Source organism: Salminus brasiliensis, chromosome 2 (assembly GCF_030463535.1).
Source record: "Salminus brasiliensis chromosome 2, fSalBra1.hap2, whole genome shotgun sequence".
Classification (NCBI taxonomy): Eukaryota; Metazoa; Chordata; class Actinopteri; order Characiformes; family Bryconidae; genus Salminus; species Salminus brasiliensis.
In genome coordinates, this window is record NC_132879.1 from 41197553 (window position 1) to 41217768 (window position 20216).

General features: G+C 37.9%; 2 protein-coding genes across 2 annotated transcripts; both read right to left on the bottom strand.

Annotated features, from left to right (window-relative positions):
• Positions 1-219: 219 nt before the first annotated feature.
• Positions 220-9167, bottom strand: rab21 (RAB21, member RAS oncogene family). The gene is made up of 7 exons (XM_072672755.1): positions 8807-9167; positions 7600-7659; positions 7233-7340; positions 6573-6636; positions 5387-5441; positions 2942-3030; positions 220-1997 (listed from the first exon to the last, which is right to left on the bottom strand). The coding sequence occupies exons 1-7, from the start codon at positions 8948-8950 to the stop codon at positions 1855-1857; spliced, it is 663 nt and encodes a 220-aa protein (XP_072528856.1). The 5' UTR covers positions 8951-9167; the 3' UTR covers positions 220-1854.
• Positions 9168-11217: 2050 nt separating this feature from the next.
• On the bottom strand, positions 11218-19547 carry tmem19 (transmembrane protein 19). The gene is made up of 7 exons (XM_072672756.1): positions 19399-19547; positions 18015-18165; positions 17769-17882; positions 16148-16285; positions 14667-14921; positions 13511-13720; positions 11218-13060 (listed from the first exon to the last, which is right to left on the bottom strand). The coding sequence occupies exons 2-7, from the start codon at positions 18142-18144 to the stop codon at positions 12897-12899; spliced, it is 1011 nt and encodes a 336-aa protein (XP_072528857.1). The 5' UTR covers positions 18145-18165; positions 19399-19547; the 3' UTR covers positions 11218-12896.
• Between the last annotated feature and the right edge of the window lie 669 nt (positions 19548-20216).

A 20216-nucleotide genomic window follows, 5' to 3' on the forward strand; every position in this document is an offset into this window, starting at 1 on the left:
TTCGCATAAAGCATCTGGCCATTATAGGTGACGTTTCCACACCATTCCTAAATATTTGCAAAGTGCATTGTCAATGTTAAGTTCCTTCTCCCCCCCATGAAGGCAACAAAAGGGAAAAACATGTACAAACATTAAATACAAAACATTTCAGAGGTCGCTCACCTCGCCATACTGCTACGCATGAATCTTGTTAAATAAAGATGTCTTTGACACCTGGGGAATTGTTATAATTGTTCTATTACAAAACAATGACAAGACATTAAATAAAAAATACAGTTGCAAAAAGTGTGCTTTCACCCATAACTGTTATTTTCATGTTACAATCATTTAACTACAATACACTTTCCTAAACTGATAGCTGCTGGGAAAATATTCAGACCCATGGAACTCAAATTCTGTATTTCAAAAAATACTTTTTTTTTTTTTTTAAATCAAAAATTCAACATGTGCATGCAGAATATATGGTGGGTATTTCAAAAAAGCAGCATGTCCGAAGTAGCTGGATAGTTTTAGCCAAAAATCAAGACTGTTCAAAAGCAATGTCCCTTAGCATTTTAAATATATATATATATATATATATATATATATATATATATATATATATATATATATATATAGAAACAAAAACACCTTTATGAAATACCCTCTATTTCAAATGTTGGATGCATAAGTACTCAGACCCAAGTGCTCCATCAACTTTAATACAGGCTTTAAAAAAAAAAAGAAAAGAAAACTTTATCTTTACATTGGCTGAATGAGACATTTTGTATTCAAGGCAACAGTGATTATTAACTGTCAGCATAGCCATAGGGCATCAAATACATTAAAGAAGCTCTATAGCTCCAGACTTGTCCTTTAAACGCATGTCTTCACTGTAGTAACTATTAAAAATATCTGTTGCTCAACACTGAAAGTTCACTCAGTAAACAGGGGCATGTCCTTTAACTAAAACACTGAATACCACATCCACGCATAATGTGAGAAGAGAGGGCAGGAAAGAGGCCTGTAACCTACATCAACATTAAGCCAAAACTACTTATGCAAACATCACAATTCAACATGTTAGTTAAGTTTTTCTGTCTTTTGTAAATGTACTTACCGCCTTGATATTACATTGACTTTTTCTACAGTCGGACCATAGGAGCATGTATGTTAGAAAAGAAAAAGACGTGCATGTTTAACCTCTAACAAACTTCAATGTCTACCGGGGTCTGAATACTTTTGCAAATGGCTGCATGTATGATTTCCAAAAAAGTTGTAAAAGCAGATAAAATATTCATATGTATAGTACATTGTTTTCTTTTGCTGTACATAAAAGTCCAAATGACAAGTAGAGATCAAGTTTAATAAAAGTTCTGATTAGTGATGAATCAAGTGGGAAAATGGTGGAGTTTTTCTGTTTTAAGGAAAAAGAAAGACAGAAGAGAGCTCACTAATTACCACAAGTACAGAGGACTTTAGATTTTCAGTGTATATGTTTAAGTTATTAAATAATCATCTTTTAACTAAAAGAAAATGATGCTTTCACAGAAATCAACCCATCATGTACAATATCCTTGCAAAAGAAAAGAAAGCCTGAACAGACAGATTGTAAGGACAGTTTGCTGTTAAAGAGAGAGAAAGAGTGTGTGTGTGTGTGTGTGTGTGTGTGTTTAGGACAGAGGATGGCCTTTGGCGCTTGGCATCAGACTGTCCACTGGCTCTTGCAGCTTTCCAAACGGATGAAGCACTGAGAAACACACCTGTTGAAGTAAGTGACTTCAGGCAGACAACCAGTGGAGGACGATGAGAGGCAGTCTTTTTGGAGAAAAGGGAAAGAGAAAAAGAGAGCGAGAGTGCACGATAGAAAATGTCCTATCCTGATGAACAGCAGCCCCCTGCAGCAGTAGCAGCCTGGGGCTCATCATCAATGATCTGAACGCCTCTCCGCCCTGTGCTTGAGTGACTTGCTCCGTTCCCCTTCGATCTCTCCTCCACTTGAGCAGTCTCCATCATTCCTACACAGCACAGGATGAGAAGTAAGATTGTGTCTGGATTAGAGTGCAGGAGTATTAATATGTAACACACACAAACTTCTCCCCCTGAATGAATTTGGTACACACATTTTAAGTGTGCGTGCGTGTGTGTGTGTGTGTGTGTGTGTGTGTGTGTGTGTGTGGGTGGGGGGGGGGTGGTTGTATCCAAACCCACAAATGTAACTGAACTCCACCAGTTCTGAGTGGACAGGCAAACCCAGACTGATCTAATCTGAAGGCCGCAAGTTTGGAGGTCTGTAGCGAGTGACCTCTGCACACAATGCGCCTCAGGACCCACTGACCCTGCTCTGTCATTTTACGAGGCCTACCACTTTGTGGCCAAGTTGCTGTCGTTCCCAATAACTTATAATACCACTGACAGTTGACTGAGGAACATTTAGTAGCGAGGAAATCTCCCGACTGGACTGTTGCACAGGTCACATCCTATCACGGTACCACACTGGAATTCACTGAGCTCCTAAGAGCAACCCATTCTTTCACTAATGTTTGGAGAAGCAGTCTGCATGCCTAGGTGCTTGGTTTTATATACCTGTGACCATGGAATTGATTGGGACACCTGAATTCAATGATTTGGATGAGTGAGTGTATGAGTGAATACAGTGTATATACACTTTAAATTGTAATAAATACACTTCCTTAATATAAGGAAAACTACATGATTTTTATCAGTCTGTACACAAACTCCACCACCACCACCACCACCTAATCCAACAATACTGGAATACCCAGGACATCAGTCCTGTGCTACAATGTTAATTCCAGACTTCAAGAAGACAACTGACAACTACTAAAGTGTATATGGCTAAGTGTATATATATATAGTGTATATATTTTTTAAAGCAAAGTCATATATATACTGTTGACAAACCACATTAAATTTAAATACTTGTGGCTCAAACACTTACTTTTACACAGGTCAAGGAACAATTCTTCTATTCCTTTGTTTAATTTAGCTGATGTGTGATAGTGTTTCGCCCCAACCGACTCTGCATACCTATAAGGAGAGAAAGAAAATACATAACCAGGGAAAACCTCTACAGCAACACAAATGTAGGAAAAACACTTTGGGAAGAAGACTTACATTACTTACATTTACATTTAAGGCATTTAGCAGACGCTTTTATCCAGAGTGACTTACAAAAGTGCTTTGCTATTTACCCAAGAAAAAAACTCAGCTAGTTTGAATAGGCTAAAAACTCAAAAGATAACACTAAGTTTAGACACTACTAAACACAAGTTTCAGTAAGGTGACCACCCTGCTATTCGCCCAATTATTCTCGGAAGAGGTGGGTCTTTAGTCTGTGCTTGAAGACAGCGAGCGACCCAGGGGAAGCTCGTTCCACCACTTTGGTGCCATGACAGAAAAAAGCCTGGATGCTGGTCTTCGTGGATTTTGAGGGATGGCGGGTCGAGCCGAGCCGTACTTGAAGCTCGAAGGGCTCTTTGTGCGCATCAGCTTTTGAACACTGCCATCAAGTACGGAGGGGCTGGTCCTTTCTGGGCTTTGTAGGCCAGAGTCAAGGTATGCGGGCAGCTCCAGGAAGCCAGTGAAGAGAACGCAGCAGTGGAGTGACATGGCTGAATTTAGAAACGTTGAAGACGACCCGTGCCGCTGCATTTTGGATAAGTTGCAGGGGCCTGATGGTTCACAGACGAAGACCAGCCAGAAGAGAGTTTCAGTAGTCAAGTCTTAAAGTGACAAGAGACTGAACGAGCACCTGGGCGGCCTCTCTAGAGAGGAAGGGTTGAATTCTCCGGCTGTTGTACAGGAGAAATCTGCATGACCGAGTTACGTTTGCAACATGACTTGAGAACGATAACTGATCATTCATGACTACACCAAGGCTTTGAGCTTCTGTAGAAGGAGTGACCAGTGAGTTCTCAAAGGAGATGGCAAGATCGTTTTTAGGTCCAGTAGTTCCCGCGATAGCAGCTCTGTCTTGCTGGGGTTAAGTTTGAGGTGGTAAGCCACCATCCAAAAAGAGACGTCAGTGAAGCATGCTGAGATGCGGGCAGAAACCTGGTATGAGTCGACTGAGAATCAACTTTTAAAGTTCAGATCTAGTTCCAATTCTTAGTTTTGTTATAGCAGAGCAGCCCTTTGCCGTCCTCTAGGCACCATTAACAGACATGATTCTCGGCTGCTAAGAAAGTAACAGTGTAGAGCAATGTAGAACATGAAACAACAATTTCAACAGCAGAGCATAACTGCTGCATCCTTTCATTTCAAACACTAATAAAGAAGCAAACTACTAATTTCTATGTAAAAATGTAGTGGAGTAGTCATCCAGGGCAAATAATAAAGTCACACACCCTGTGTGTGTGTGTTCTCTTGGTGTTGTTTGTATAGCTCTGGTAAACGTCACTGTGAAAGGAAACTATCACATGTAAAATTGGCTACTTCTTTAGAGGCTGCAGCACTAACAGCTGTTCATCAGAGCACCAGACTCTTTAATATTATTGAACCTAAAGTGGTTCGCTAATATTAAAGAGGTGATCAAACTATGTACAGTACCCTACACTGTGGTAAAACTTAGAGCAGACTTAGTGTTGAACTGCTGTGGCCCTATAGACAATTGATTAAACTTTGTGGGAAAGTCTTTTAGGTAGGCATGGTGTCAACCCAACACAGGAGGTTGTCATGTAGCTGCACCCTATTCTGCAGCCTGGTGTGCACCTCCCCAGAAACGTAACTACGCACCATGGCGGCACAGAACACAACAACTGTGATTAGTGTGACTAGAGCTCAAATTAGAGTGCAGAGGTGGTCGACCAAGCTGGAAGTATTTCACTCTGTTTGAAAGGACAGCCTTACGGAGTAAAGAAGAATTATGTTCATACTTGCATAAGACTTACATTATCACTGCAATCGATTCACAACTGTACATATCAGATAAACCTGAAGCTAAGTTGAGCTAAGTTCAGAAACAAAAGTCAGGAACCTTATTAAAACTAGAAAATTGTCATATCTGCCCTGTTTTATGAACACTGCACTGGCTTCCAGTTAAATGAACATACAATTCTTCTGTTGTCATATAGCGATACAAAGACTCCTGTACCTGTAGTACCTGCTAGACCTCATTTTCTATACTAAGCTATGACAATTACTTAGATCACAGGGTATTAGCTTCTTACTCGTTCCCAGAATTCAGAAGGCTAGACCTTTTCTCTGTACTCCATAAATCTCTTTACCACCTCTTTGACAGAGAGGTGACAGAGTTGACCTCTCTGTATTGGTGCATGTCCAAAAAAACAAAAAAAAACAAAAAAACAAAACAAAAAACAAAACTATTACTATTCACTCAATAAAACTGTATGATATCAAAAACTGATATAAAAAGGATACCTACCCCTCAGCATCTTCCACTGATACATGTCTCTCCTTTTCCAGATCTATTTTATTACCTAGAAGGAGAGATTTGGAGATCAATTGTAGCAGTATTACAGTAAAACAGTATCATTAGATAGCTGTGAATTAAGCATGCCTGAAGCGAACTAAATAAGCAAAGAAGTCATGCAAAGTACTATGTATAAACAAAGTATATATGCAAAGTAAGATTTTTTTATGCAGTCCAATCCAGTCCCCAAGCAAAACATAATCATTAAGCTTTATTCCAGAACCAGACCAGACCAGACCAATCCAATCAAGGACACTCAGAAACTACTGTATTTCTGCTGGGAGCCGGACAAAGAGAAATTTCTTATAGAGTCTCTAAAGGAGTGATCTGGGGAAGACTGGCATAGACTGTGTCAGCTACATCAATTGCTGACACAGATGTGTCTGCACACATACAGATTGTCTGGTCCCTAAAGACAAGGAATAGATAAACATGAACCTATTGGCACCATGCCTAATGCCTGGCATGGGCTAGAGGTGTATAAAGCCCACCAGCATTGAGCTGTGGAGCAGTGGAACAGTTTTGTCTGGAGTGATGGCACTCTACCCAGTACGTTTGGGAGTTGGGGAGTTTGGGAAGAGTTACAGGATAAACTATTTTTGAATATTCTTGATTTCAGGACAAACAATGACGAAGTAGTGTCCCAATTCTTCTGACCATACCGTATATAGAGTATATATCAAGGTGACAATGACAAAAGATTTTATTCAAGAGCAGCTAATAGTTTGACAGTTATTTAGTAAAAACATGATCCTAAGGCTACGGTCTACATCTGGAGACCAGGGTAATTAAGGTCAATTTAATTTAAATCCTGAGAACATAAATGAAATGCATAACAAAATCAGCAGAGTAACAATTTTTCACAGCACATTTCTTTATTACTTCTCATATTAAATGGTTCTGATGTAGAGCTGGGCAATATGTGATGTGAATATATGAAAAATGTGAAAAATATGTGAAAATGCAGCTATCGGTTCTCAAGTCACGTGACTGACTGTTACAGCGCTCCGATGCATGCAACACAATGTGTAAAGCTGCTTGCTCAGAGTAAGGTTCAAAGTTAATTTGCCACCAATACTTTTTAGCCCTTGCGATTCCTATTTTGATAAAAGAACCTGAGAAAAAAAGAATGACCTACCTACTATACATAAACATATTTCATTCCCCAACATTTTCCTTAATTCTTTGACCCAGTTTTTCACCTGTAAGACATTAGAGGAGAATACAGATCACAGAGATTAGTCACGGTGAGATGACAATGAATATACAATGCATATAAACATTACTAAAATGTACTGAGATTCTTACCAAGCCCCAGAGGTCAAAATCTCTGCAATACTAATACAGTGGATGCAAGACAATTACAGGGATACACACTTACAAATTGGGTTATTTAGGGGTCTGTGGGTAAATAGAAAATTCATACAACGCCATAGCAATTTAAAGTTAAATACTTAAATGATTGTTTGCCTGATTTAACTTATTACAAGTTTTTTTTGCCTGAATACCTCTTACCATTTAGAAATAGTTCCATAATTGTTTCAAGTAAAAAAAATTTGTATAATCAGGAACTGTCAAACTACCACAATTCTGTCACATTGATCTCCACATCAATATTTGCCACAGCCGTTACTTATCTACAGGGTTATCATATCAGGATAGTCTGTGTTTCCTAATGCTGAACTGTTTTTTTAATTACGTATTGAAAAATCCATCAGCATAATTTCAGTTTAAATAAATTGCCTTTGTATTGGCACATGACAACAGAGACCAGCATAATGATCAGAAAGAACCTCACCTTCTGGAAAGAATCTTCATCTGTGATGTCATAGACCAGAATGGCTCCGTTGGAGTCTCTGTAGTAGATTGGCCCAAGAGCATGAAACCGCTCCTGTCCAGCAGTGTCCTGCAAAAAAAACACAAATTGAGCAGGGTTACTCAGAGGGTAGTAGCTAAAGTAAGATATATTAACTTGCACATGAAGAAAAAAAAAGCAGAAGCAAGAGCAAAAAATACAAGCTACTTTACACTAAAAATAAAAATGATACAAAATCAATTACCATTTTAAAACACAGCCTATACAACATAATCTAATGATGTCATTTGACTCCTTATGCATGCAGGTTTGCATAACCATTAAAATATATGCAGTGAAATAAACATACCCAAATAGCCAGATTGACTCTCTTGCCTGTGATGTTGAGTTTCTTTGTAAGGAAAGATGCCTAAAATGAACAGGAAGGACACTGGTCTCATAGCAGCAGGCATAAATCTCACAAACCTTTATTATTAATAATCATGAAAATGAATTACCAAATGAAAAAAATAAATAAATAAAATACAGGGACAGGTTATTTAGTGAGAAAACATCTCAAGGGTAGCATATTGACCATGATATTGGGAGAGTTAACACTATAATACAGTTTATTCCTATTTCTAAACAATATGTCACATAATAAAAAGCAGTAAAGTGATATGGAGAATATTTTTATGTTTAAATGTGTTTCAGAATGATCTAGCCATTTAAACTCCTGATTTAAACTCCACAGAGGTGCTGTGGCGGGACCTTAAACAGATAGTTACTGCTTGAAAGCCCTCATGTTTGTGAATTACAGCAATTCTTCAATAAAAATGGGGTCACACTTCCTCTGCATGGATGTGAAAGACTGATCTCCAGTTATGCAATTATGTTTCCACATGGGTTATATAGGTGTAAAACCTTGTCTCCCCTATTCAAAATTGTGTGTTTTTCATGTTGCCCTTGTCTTGTACTCCATTGTTTAAGGATCCTACACCACGTTACAAATATGCAAAAACAGAGGACATGAGACATGAGAGCGTTTGTCGCACCTGGGGACTACTGCTTAAGACTGAACTAGCATTCAAACAGCATTTGTGCGTTTCCCAAAAAGTGAAAGTGAGTCAGTAGCAGTAAAACGAAAGGTACGCTGACTGAATAGGAAAACTAACACGATGCCAAAATGCAAAACTCGAAGTTTCTCCGCGGACTGTGAAGGTGGGAGGCACCCAGAGGGTTTTCAGGTCAGGCATCTCTCTCCCAACGTTGATGTTGTTGTGTGTGAGGTCGATAAACAGCCTTCACTTTATTTCACAGCCCCACGAAAAACACGGAAAAGCCCTGCAGACACGTCCTAGGTAGCAAACCACTACATGACGACAAGTGTCACATCGACGAGCCCTAAAGATTACACCCGTTACCCCTCACCACGTTACAAAAGATAATGGGTGACACGATCGAGCTGACAGCGAAAACAGCGCTTTAACATTTCTGCCCTCCTAAAACAGCAACGTAACGCATTCGCAATGAAGTTAGCTAGCTAGCTAAGTTAGCTGGCCATTTGAAGCACGTACCTGTAGAGTGGTGATGTGTTTGTCGTTAAATTTATTTTCACAATACCGCAGCACTAGTGAGGTCTTGCCGACACATCCTTCCCCTAACAAAACAACCTTGAAGGAATATGTTTTGTTGCTGCCTGCTGCTCCGCCAGCCGCCATGGCGAAGGAAAAAGCTTGTCTTCAACTCCGGTAGGAAGATACACCAACTCTTAACCGCCCGCTTGGTTACATGAGATATCTAGTTACATGAATGGAGCACAAAATGAAAAACGAGGGGTGACGTTCCCCCTGTTCGGCGCTAAACACTGAAAGACAAATCTGTACTTCGCCTCTGTCGGTCTCCTGTCTGCGGCCCAGCCTAATGGCGTCCTTTGCTACGTCACACACTTGGAATCATATGACAAGCAGGAGTTTCGAGAAGAGGACGGCATGAAAAATCACCCAACAGCCAAACTTTTCAAAATAAAAGCGTTATGTTGTTCGACTTATATATGAATCAGAATCAAATCGCTGTGAGCTGTGATGAAAACATGTGTCTGAGATGCAACATTAATACAGCATAAAATTAAGGAACCCCATAGGCCAATAAATATAAGTGGGGACTACAAGGTTTAAGGAACGATTAGGTACAATCATATATGGGTAACTACAACAGACCAAATGATGTAAACATGTAGTCAGAAACTCTCAACGGTACCGAGAGCGTCAGATATCACGGTGGCGTGCTGTTGTGTGGAGAGGTGATTAAGCCGTTTGGGAGCAGTCTTTTTTTCTTGTAAACCACCAGCGTCAGGCATCACTGTCATTGACCCTGTTAAAGGTTTTAATCACTTTTTACAACTAGATTTAGTTAAAAATGACTGCCACCCGATATCTGGTCCGTTTCTGGCCAGTTATTCCTTGCGATATGTGGGTGCCAGATGTGTCTAGCTTAGGTATGTTGTCTGAAGTGTTGGGATGTAAAGACATTCCAGTATTGTGAATACGAATTAATTATGTGGATTTTTTTTCTCACACTTTGAAAATACAGTATTTAGAATATTGTTTGTTTACTTGTTACTTACTTATGTTCTAGAATAATCGGAGAACACTAACCCAATGATAATCAGTCTGATTGGTTGAGAAGCGTTCTCGCCCTGCTGTTATTTCGCCATAACAGCACAGTTCTTTCACACTGTATTACTCCGCTGAACGCCGTTGCAGTAAATTATGAGCAAAAGAAAACAAGAACAACCCAAAACTAAGTAAAATGATTAAGACACGAATAAACACAAAAAGTCACAAGAAGAAGAGACACAAAATATTTTGAGTGAGAACAAAGTTTACTTAGTTGGTCAATGTATGGAGCTGGATAATGAACCGTAGACTGTGCAACGGGTGAGTGGAGTTTGTTTCTGTGATGCAGCAACAAGCTGCTTGTTAAGGAACTAGAATTTGGCGGAAGGAAATGCTAACATTAAAACACATTGAATGTCAAGTTCACAGCTCAATGGATTTATTTCCTACTTTATTTATTTTCTTGTTGTATAAAAGCAATAGAATAATCAAAACCCTGTGTTACCGTACGTAAAAAAAATATTTGTAGCATATTGTTTGAATTCTTCAGATTGAGATGTAAACAATGCAAATATACTATCAGATAGATATTTTTTAGAGTGACTTCCAAATTGGAACCAATTTATTGAAAACACCTGGTTGAGACTGATTTGTTCCTGAAATTCAATACAGTAGAATACAGCATACAATTCAGCATAAAAACATTTTATTCCAAAAAGGTTATGTTATGGTGTGGAAGGAGATCCATAAAAATAGTTTATTGTTATGATTTATGGAATGATTGATGAGAGATCTTGACATAATATGCTAATGCATTTTCACTGTTCTTTGGGGACAAGAGACATTACAATGGAATCAGACACATAACTAGTTAAAATAAACTAAACTAAACTTGGTAGTCTATTAAAAGGGGAATCTGTATCTGATTTTGCTTTTGTTAGCTTTGGGTTGGTAGATGTTTCAGCACTGGTGAAGTTGATTGTAATTTTGTGTTACCTGCAGTACATTTGACCTTGTCCCCCCTCCCTTAAAATATATTGTGGAAAGATGCATTTTCAGAGGCAAGCAAAATATCTCTAAATACGAATGGAAACTGGAACTACTGCTCAATGCAGTTTGGCCTTAAGTTGAAATATTTAGAAGACTTCACTGTAAAACCAAAACATAGTGAAGACAATTTGGATGTCTTGCAAGCTTGCAAGCTATTAATGGACAAAGCTGGCAAGGTTTTCTTTATATGCAGTATTACTTTGAAATGGGAGAAAACTGAAAAATATACAAAGCACTTTCAAAGCAATTATACCGTACATTTAAATAAACCCTTGCATATAAATACTGATTTTTTCAATAATATCATTAACATACAGGGATAACAGAAGCTTTAAATTGTATTTAATTAATTGTTGTTGTTTTTTTAAACACACAGGTCAAAATAAATGACAGTAAATATAATGCCTGGAATAACTAAGTCATTTTACTGTTCCCCAAGAAGAGAATATGTGCACACTACTGACATCTGCTGGACACAAAGACAAAACACAGAATAGATCAACTCTGTTGCAGTGGAGTTATAGGCAAGTGTTTCTCAAATTAAGTCCTCATGACCAGTTTCCTTGCACACCTGATCAAGCTCATGAAAAGTTTGAAAACTACTTTATAAGATGGAAAACTATTCCCTACCACAACACAATAATCCCCTAGGCTTCAGTTGAGAATTACATTTTTAGGCTATGAACCAGCTTCCCAAACCAAGGCCTAGACTAAAAGCATTTCTAACAGTGATTTACCATTGGGCACTGCAATTTAATCCAAGATCTAGTTTCCATGTTTGTGGAGCCTAAGAAGACTCAGGGATACACTGAATGAGTCACACTGCCATGAATCAGAAATAGTACAATAATAATAATAATAATACTGTTTCAATTTGGGCAGTGCAACATTATTGTGCAGTTTCTTCTATATATTCTAACTATTAATATACACCATATGTCCAAATGTGTATGGACACTACTTCTAATGAATGCATTCAGCTACTTCAAATTGCACTCCTTGCTAACACATATGTGCAAATGCGCACACAGCATGTCTAATCCCTGTAGAAAAGTACTGTCAAAAGGAGTCTCTGGAGCAGATAAACATAAACCTATTGGCACCATGCCTAATGCCAGTCAGTGACTAGAGGGGCATGAAGCTGTGGAGTAGTGGAACTGTGTTCTCTGGTATGATGGTTACTATTAAACTGGTATACTCCAGTATACCATTATATTTACTAGTACAGTAACTTATTTTCAACCTTAATCACCCAGCCCTCATGCACATATTTGTATTTGTTTGTATACTTTGTATTTATTGTCTGTGCACCCAGTCTTGTGTTTTGTTTATTGTCCTTGCATGTTTTGTTGTACTGTACAACCCTGTATTAGTATAATGACAATAAAGTTGAACTCAATTGAATATTTGACTTTTATGCATACTGGGAAAAACCTAAACTGTTATTCCAAGCTAATATATTGCTTTACAAAAATGTGAGTACCTTTATAAATGTCCACTATATATAAATAATTAACTTGCATTGAAAGCCATTTATTAATTTCACATTCATCAGGTTAGGAATTTCAGAGCAATATGATGAATTTTCTCATCATTACAGAACAAAAACTGTTTTATTATAAATGATGTCTAAGGGCCAACAACCAAACATGGTGTGAATGGATAGGCCATTTTCTTTTGTGAAATTTGGAATGAAACTCTTCAGGTACTTCATGTAATTTTGGAGTACATTGCGTTTAACTTGTCACTTCAGAAATCTGCACCAAACCAACCAACACTATAACCATATCCAAAAGGTATCATATGAAATATTTGTTCCCTGTGCATAAAAAAAAACACTTTCAGAATTTGTGATAAGACATGTATTAAAAGATAAACACTGAGGATTCCCACCCATTCCCATGTTTACAACTAAAATGTCTTCCATGGCAGATCCATACATTCATCTCAAATGAATATATATATATATATATATATATATATATATATATTCCTAAATTCAGTGCCTTGGCCAGAATCCCCACGCAAATCCTGGTAGGAACAGAGCTATGAGAATAGAGGAAAAAAGGTTTACACCGTTATTATCCAGAATGGGCTTCCCACATATTCTCTTGACTGTTGGAGACTCATAGTTTACAACTTTTCCAGTGCTTTCATCATACCCTAGATAAAGAGAAAAGTGTTAATGTTAAATGTTTACCAAAAGCAACAACAACAACAACAAAAAAAAATAATAATAATTTGACAGTTATCCTGAAACACCATATACTTTTTTTGAGCATACAAGCATTCACGCATCAGTGCTTGAAGAATACTAATCAACTTCATGTTACATTACAGAGGCTGTACTAAGTTCTTTTGAATTGAATGGAGTGAAACACATTTTAAGTACAAATCACTGTACTAAGTATAGATTGTGTTTGGATAGCAGTTTATAAAATCTGCAGACAAAATGTCTGCAAATGCATGACAATGTCTCTAAACATCATGATATACCATTTTACTATTATTTATTTGGAATGCATTTCATACCAAAAACAATATGGTATGTCTTAAAAACGTTAATAATAATCAATTGCAAATGCTTCTTATACTGGCGTGTTTAGAACTTACCGGAATACTGCATGTTTGCTCCCAAGAAAGAGTCAAGCATAGAGCCAAGAAAGCCAGCCATAGCTCCATACACAACAATGGGCCACTGAGGAACTGCTAGGTGCAGTTCATTAACCATCAGCAGCTGAGTGATAAAGTAAGCTGTTCCCACTGTGGCTCCACCGAGGAAGCTGGCTATAAGACCAATTGTAGTGACTCCTCCATTGGTACCTATGATATGAATTACAACATGAATCACTTTGCTATAATGAAATCTCTGAATAAACTTCACATACGAAACATCATAGATATACAGAGTACCTAGGGCTGGGCAATATGACAACATTTTATTGTATTATGATACATTTTGTTATCATGATACACAATATGCTTTTAAGCATATTAGTATTTAAAGAACACTGATCAACTGCAAGTTGCATTACCAACGGTGTGATCTCTACTGATGTATTTAGTCTGTGATTACATATATCGTGACAAATATTGTGTATTGTGAAAATGTAATGTTTAAATATCGTGACAGTATTTTTACCATATCATCTAGCCGTAAATGTACTTATGTAGCAACAGCAAAGCTGTAGCAACAGCTTTTTTAACTAATGTTAGGTGTTTCTCAGAAAGGCTTGTTATATCAGCAAGAAGACAAATAGTAATGGTATTGCTACTTAGTCCCTGGAACCGAGCACATAATTTCCTGAACAAATCTGTTCAAAAGAAGAGATCAAATCTGTTCTTACAGCACGAGAAAATAAAACCTCCGGGTCAACAAAAATGTAACATGTCGGCTAAAGTAGTCATTCACGGTAGGTACTTTGTTAACTAGTTCTTAAGAATGTTTGTCAATTACCAAGCATTTCCCCAAATCCCCATAAAGTATTGGGACACCTGCTCATTCACTGTTTCTTAAGGGTATTACAAAGAAGTTTATCAAGCTTTTGGTGGAGTGTCTACTGTTCAGGAAAGAATTTCTTCTAGATTTTGGGGCACTGATGTGAGGATTTTATTGCATTCAGCACAGAGAGTGTTAGTGAGGTCAGGATAATCACCACCTAACCTCCTCCTATACTCCTATAGTCTGCATATCTTACATATTGTAATGCCATTATGCAACAAAAAAGCTTAAACAAGCACTGCATCCTTACGAGGCAAGCATCCTTACCTGCCGGGACTTTCTTCCAGGTGGTAATGAGCCTGGGTTTGCTCTTACTAAGAACTGGACCTACTTCTGAAGCCCATGTGTCTCCTGTGCTACAAGCCAAAGCTCCCAGCAGTGACAGGCACATCCAGGAAGCAGAATACTGCTTCTCAAAATCCACAGGCATCTCCCCTGGACCAACTTCAATCATATAGAGCAAAGCTAGTTCTGTGGGCACACCCCCATTACAGAAAACTTGAACCCAGTTCCTTTGGCCACCTGCAAGAGGATACAGACTCAGGAATGCAGGACAGAATCAGACGTGACCGTGACATATGTTTCATAAAGGTAAACAGGTTGGACAATCAACTGTTCTTTTAAACTTGTTTCCTTTCACTTTGTTCTTTCTTTTTGTTCAGTCATTAGCCAGAACACATTGCCATCATTGTTCATCACGGTTCTGTTTTAAATGAGAAATAACAAATTTGAGCTAATGCTTGTTAACATAAACCAAATATTTATAAAAAGGCATTAAAACTGTGATGTTCATCAAAGTATCTTGGGAGTTCATCAAAGTATGGGAGTTGGCAATGGCAGCTAAAATTTGAATTTCTTGATTTTGAACATTCTGCCATTCATTTCTAGGGGAGACAAATCCAATCGACTCCAAAAATACATCTCTCACTGCCAAGACCTTCAAGATGCAGCGTTAAGCGTTTCCATTCCAGAAAATACATAGCGCTTGAAAAGAGCTAAAAGCGTGTGTGTGACTGTGTATGTGGGTATGGCGGACATGTCCAAAAACATTTGGGAGTAAGTAAGAGAGGTAAGAGAGGGCTGTGTGTGTATGTGTGTCATCATGCATCATCAGCTAGTATTTATGTCCAGTGAAATTCAGTTCTACCAAGCCTGTGTTGTAACACCAGAGTTCTTTCTCAGTGCAGCCTGTCGATTGTGAAATTTTATATTCATTTGTTTAGAGATGACTGAGATAAGAGACATGTTGAAATAAAAATGACATCTGTAACGTCTTTAAAAATAAATATATGAACTCCCAGTCAGAGCCCAGATGAAGAAGTTTAGTACTTATTTTAGTAGCAGCAGTTTAAATGTTCTTTTTAACGGTTTTTAAATGTATTTATTATTTATTATCCAACAAATCAGGCTAGTTGTCTTATATCAGTATACAGTATGGTATATTTAGAATTCTGTAATTCTTAATTAACTTAGAGAGGAAGACAAGACCCAAGGTTTAGTGGTGTATATAAAATTAAACAATGCTTTTAAAATATATACTTGGCAAACTTTTAGCAGCTGTTCCTTTGGTTTTGGCAAAGAAAGATGTCTGTTTTCAATTTCTGTAGTACACTGACAAAAAACCCACCCTCATTTAAATATGAATTTAAAACCATTTTGACTAGCTGGGCGTCTCCCAACCTTTGTTGGACAGAGGGTAATGTTTTATATTCAGACTCTGGTTTGGAGTTGATACATTTAAAATATACCTTCTTTATATTCTGAGTCAATGCGCTTCTTGACATCACCCTTCCATCTTGTCAGTTTGGTGGAGGTTATAAAAAATGCAAGTAGAGCTGCAAAGAAACTCATGTTGGCAATGGTAAGAATAAAGCCAACCAGCAGTGCTGTAACACAGACACAGACAACAATGTTAAATATGGGTTGACATATAACATTCAAACATTAAAATGTGATTTTCTCTCTCTGCATTTCATATTTACATTATGCTGTTAACTACTTTTTCTGATGAACCTTGATTGCACACTGATCAGCCATAACAGTAGTACCACTGACAGGTGAAATGAAAAATGTACAGTGGCATCTGTTCAGCAAGTAAATAGTCATTTTTTGAAGGCGGTGTGTCAAAAGCAGGAAAATGGGCAAGCATAAGCATCTGAATCACTTTGACAAGAGCCAAATTGAGATGTCCAGATAAATGTGTCAAATTATCTCCAAAACATCAGGCAGGTCTTGAGGTTTTCCCTGCTATGTAGTGGCCAGTACCTACCAAATTTGCTCCAAGAAAGGACAACTGGTGAACCAGCAACAGGTTCATGGGCACCAAAGACATATTAATTCAATCCATGGAGGCACCATCTGACAACTATTATGGCTGATTGGTGTACACACACACACACATATATGACAGTCCACATTAGATAGTAATAATGATTATTCAGTACAAAATAGTTGGAACTTTCTTCAAGCTAGCCTGTGGAACATTATGCTGAGAAATACAAGCAGAGTACAAATAAATAACATATGAATACATAGTGTAGTTTTACAAGCACTGCAGGTTATGAAAAACCCTCAGTTTTAAAGGTCATGCATTATTCCATGCTAATGTTCATTCAGTGGTGTGGCTGATCAATTCTCCAGTCCCACATTTTCATTTTCTATAGCCCACTCAATGTCAGTGACGTCAAAGGGAAAGGACACATCCGAGACTTGTTCCATCTAGATAAATTGATTGTCAATTTCTAAGTATTTCCATCCACAAGAAGGACCAACGGCTACAAAATGGCTACTAAAAAGGATGTAATCACATCATGTGAGAGTCATCAGTATAAGTTCCCTAAAGCTGGTTGTATGGCGTTTTTATTAGTAATTAGTAAGTGTGTAATGTTTAGGCTTGTATCCTCATTTTAAAAAGTGAGCCTTACTATTATTTATGTATTCATTTATTTTTGCCTTAAAATGAATGAGATAGAAAATCCTTTACTTTTAAACTGTTGTATATTAGACATGTAAACTTTTAGGAATCATTACTTTGCTTAAGCATGAATAACTACTAAACTGCAAGATGTAAAGATGAATTTTATGACTTAAAGCATTACCCAAATGCTCTATATGTCAGACCAAGACAAAACAATTAAACACTACATATTAGGAACAGACGTTTTAAAAATACTAAGCAATTATTAGATAATCAGTCTACTGAGTGTTCGTGATTTCAGATTCATTTCCCATTAACTTTAATAAATAAGTTAACCTCCTAAATGTATTACCATAGCTCTTAATGTTGCTAAAGTCCAGGCCAGATCTTGCTATGAAAACAGTTAAAATGATTCCCAGAGCTTTTTAGAACAAAACTGTGTAATGCCTGACCTCCCAGGGCACCACCATGATCAAGACTCTTTCTCCTCAAAGCACGAGACGTGAGAATTAGGGGGGCCAGAACAGAGAAGAGCCATCTCCATGGAGATACAGGCTGCAACGTACCTGCAACATATTAATTATAGCCAGATGTTACCACACACACACACACACACCAATTAAAGAAACAAGTATGTAGTATGTAACAGTATATAGGCCAAGCAAGAGAGGCAGAAATGTAAAAAGGTGTGAGCTCACCATAGTATGTGCTAGCAGTTATGGATATGACCCAGAAGGACAGTGAGATGGCCAAGGTGAAACACAATACTATAATATCAGTCATCATGTTGATGTATTCCTTTACCAATAGCTCATCTTCAAAATGCATTATTCTTTTTGAGAGGTGTACCTGAGGAACACAGAGGGAACCCATAAATGGTATGAAGCTGCATCTTAGTCAGGCAACTGTGACCATCCATTTCTATGCCACCACTCACTAACATGGATCCTGAACTTTGGTAGCTGAATGTTGAAAGTCTGTGTAATATATAAAATATAAAATATTCACAGTAAAAGCATAAAAAAGTGTGTATAAGAGGCTGTAGCGATCGTACTTTGTTGTGCTTTCTTAATTAATTGCATTTCCAAGAGAAATCACATTTCTTACTGCTCATAGTTTCATTCAGACCTTCATAGAACTGGTCAGAAATCTTCAGACTCAGTGAGGGCTAATGCTGTGCACTGCGGTAGTTATTAAAATTAATATCACACTTTATTCTAGTGTTTACATGTATCTGAACAAAGGCACTGAACAAGAAGGGTCAGTTTACCAGACAGGGATTAGGTCTGGGCCTGGACTACACAGCATTGGAACTACACAAAGCAAAGGAAAAAGGTCTTACACAGACACAGCCTGTGGAAAAGAAATCATTTTGCCTTCAGCTGCTTGAGTCATATTTCATAGAGCTCTAAACGGCCACAGCTCGTCCACTAAATGCGTTTATTATCTAAAGGGGAATTTCAATGTTCTGAACTTCTGTATAATTCCACTGTAAAATCAGAGGTTTAATGTGAATTGCTCTGGTCTAACTCAGTTGTAACAGTGCTGGTGACAGGGACCAACGTATAAACACGAAACGTATTCAAGACTTTTGACTTATTTTGGTCCTTTTTGTACTATTGGTTACGCCGTTTTAGAAATGCGGTCATTAAATATGCTTAGGACAACAATACACATTACATAAAAGTGAGCTAAAACACGCCTAGACATGTGTCAGACAGATGCAAATGAATTCATGTGGCACTGCTAAAGCCGTTTCCACTCGTGGATAAAGCGCCGTCGGGAGTAGATGACAATGTCCACAGCAGTGTCGCTGCTGCTGCTGCTGAGATTTTGCCCTTAGACTGGCAGTGAAAAAAACGACACAGCTATCTAGCGATCCAATGAACTTCATGTCATTTAACGGCGTGTTTGATAGCTGACGTTACCGGCATTGCATGTCCTCTAAGAAAAAAAAATTACAGCCTATCTAAAGTATAATAAAACATTTCCTGAAAAATAAAGATCGGAGATGACATTACAAACCAGGCCTGAATGACTCTGAAGCTAATATGCTATAACAGCGTTAGCTCCGAAGTGTACCTGCAGTAATTACTGCCACAACGATTTTGTGGTGCCTGTCCCATGTTGAAACTCAGCCAGTGTCCAATAAATAGGAATACATGCGTTTAAACAGCCGATCAATCACTGGTGCTGCGTCCTGAACTGCCTGTCTTCTTCTGCTTCTATGAGCGTTGTACGCGAGTATGAGTATTGCTCCCGTGCTGCCACCCACTGTCTGCCGTGGTGTCATTTTCAGAGAAGACTGAAGTACTGTTCTGTATCTTATATGGATTACAGTCTTGGTAGTCTTGTAAATTTAGTGTGTTTTTAGTGTGTAAAAAGACTAACTTAAAAAGAATAACGTTTGATTCACTATTTAACTTTTTAATTTCTACTTTTTTTCATTTGGTACTTTAAAACCTCAATTGAAAACAATCAGTTAAAAAAGCTCCTCAAAGAAAAAGGGTTTTAAAGACTGTAAGACTGTGGGAAAGTGCTCACTGGCATTGCTGGAAGACCCCCCCTCAGTCAGGTCGCCTATGTAAACAGGCAGGGCAGCACCTGCTGGTGTATTTCAGAACTGCAGACTGTTCATTCTGCTCCTCACTGGAGCACAGAACCGTTCCCAAGAAGCAGAATGAAACCGTGACGTCACATTTTCTCTGTAAAACTGTCACTGGGTTATTTTTGGATGACGTTGGAAGCATAACCTGTTTGAAACCTTTCTCTGCTTGTTGATGACTATTAATATTATCCTCTTGTAATGGTTGTAAAGTGTGTTCCAACTGTTAATGAATAGTTGTTGTAAAGTGTGGTATAGTCCCAAATTAATGTTAGGATGTAAATTTTTTGTAAAG

Excerpts from the sequence above, each read along its gene's own strand:
- rab21 (XM_072672755.1), bottom strand. The coding sequence starts at position 8,950 with ATGGCGGCTGGCGGAGCAGCAGGCAGCAACAAAACATATTCCTTCAAG. Across the intron at positions 5,442-6,572 it reads AATATGTTTATGTATAGTAG|GTAATAAAATAGATCTGGAA; the intron begins GTAGGTCATTCT and ends CTCTCCTTCTAG. Across the intron at positions 1,998-2,941 it reads GTTCCTTGACCTGTGTAAAA|GAATGATGGAGACTGCTCAA; the intron begins GTAAGTGTTTGA and ends TGTGCTGTGTAG.
- tmem19 (XM_072672756.1), bottom strand. The coding sequence starts at position 18,144 with ATGCATTTTGAAGATGAGCTATTGGTAAAGGAATACATCAACATGATG. Across the intron at positions 17,883-18,014 it reads AACTGCTAGCACATACTATG|GTACGTTGCAGCCTGTATCT; the intron begins GTGAGCTCACAC and ends AATATGTTGCAG. Across the intron at positions 13,721-14,666 it reads CTGGAAGAAAGTCCCGGCAG|GTACCAATGGAGGAGTCACT; the intron begins GTAAGGATGCTT and ends TTCATATCATAG.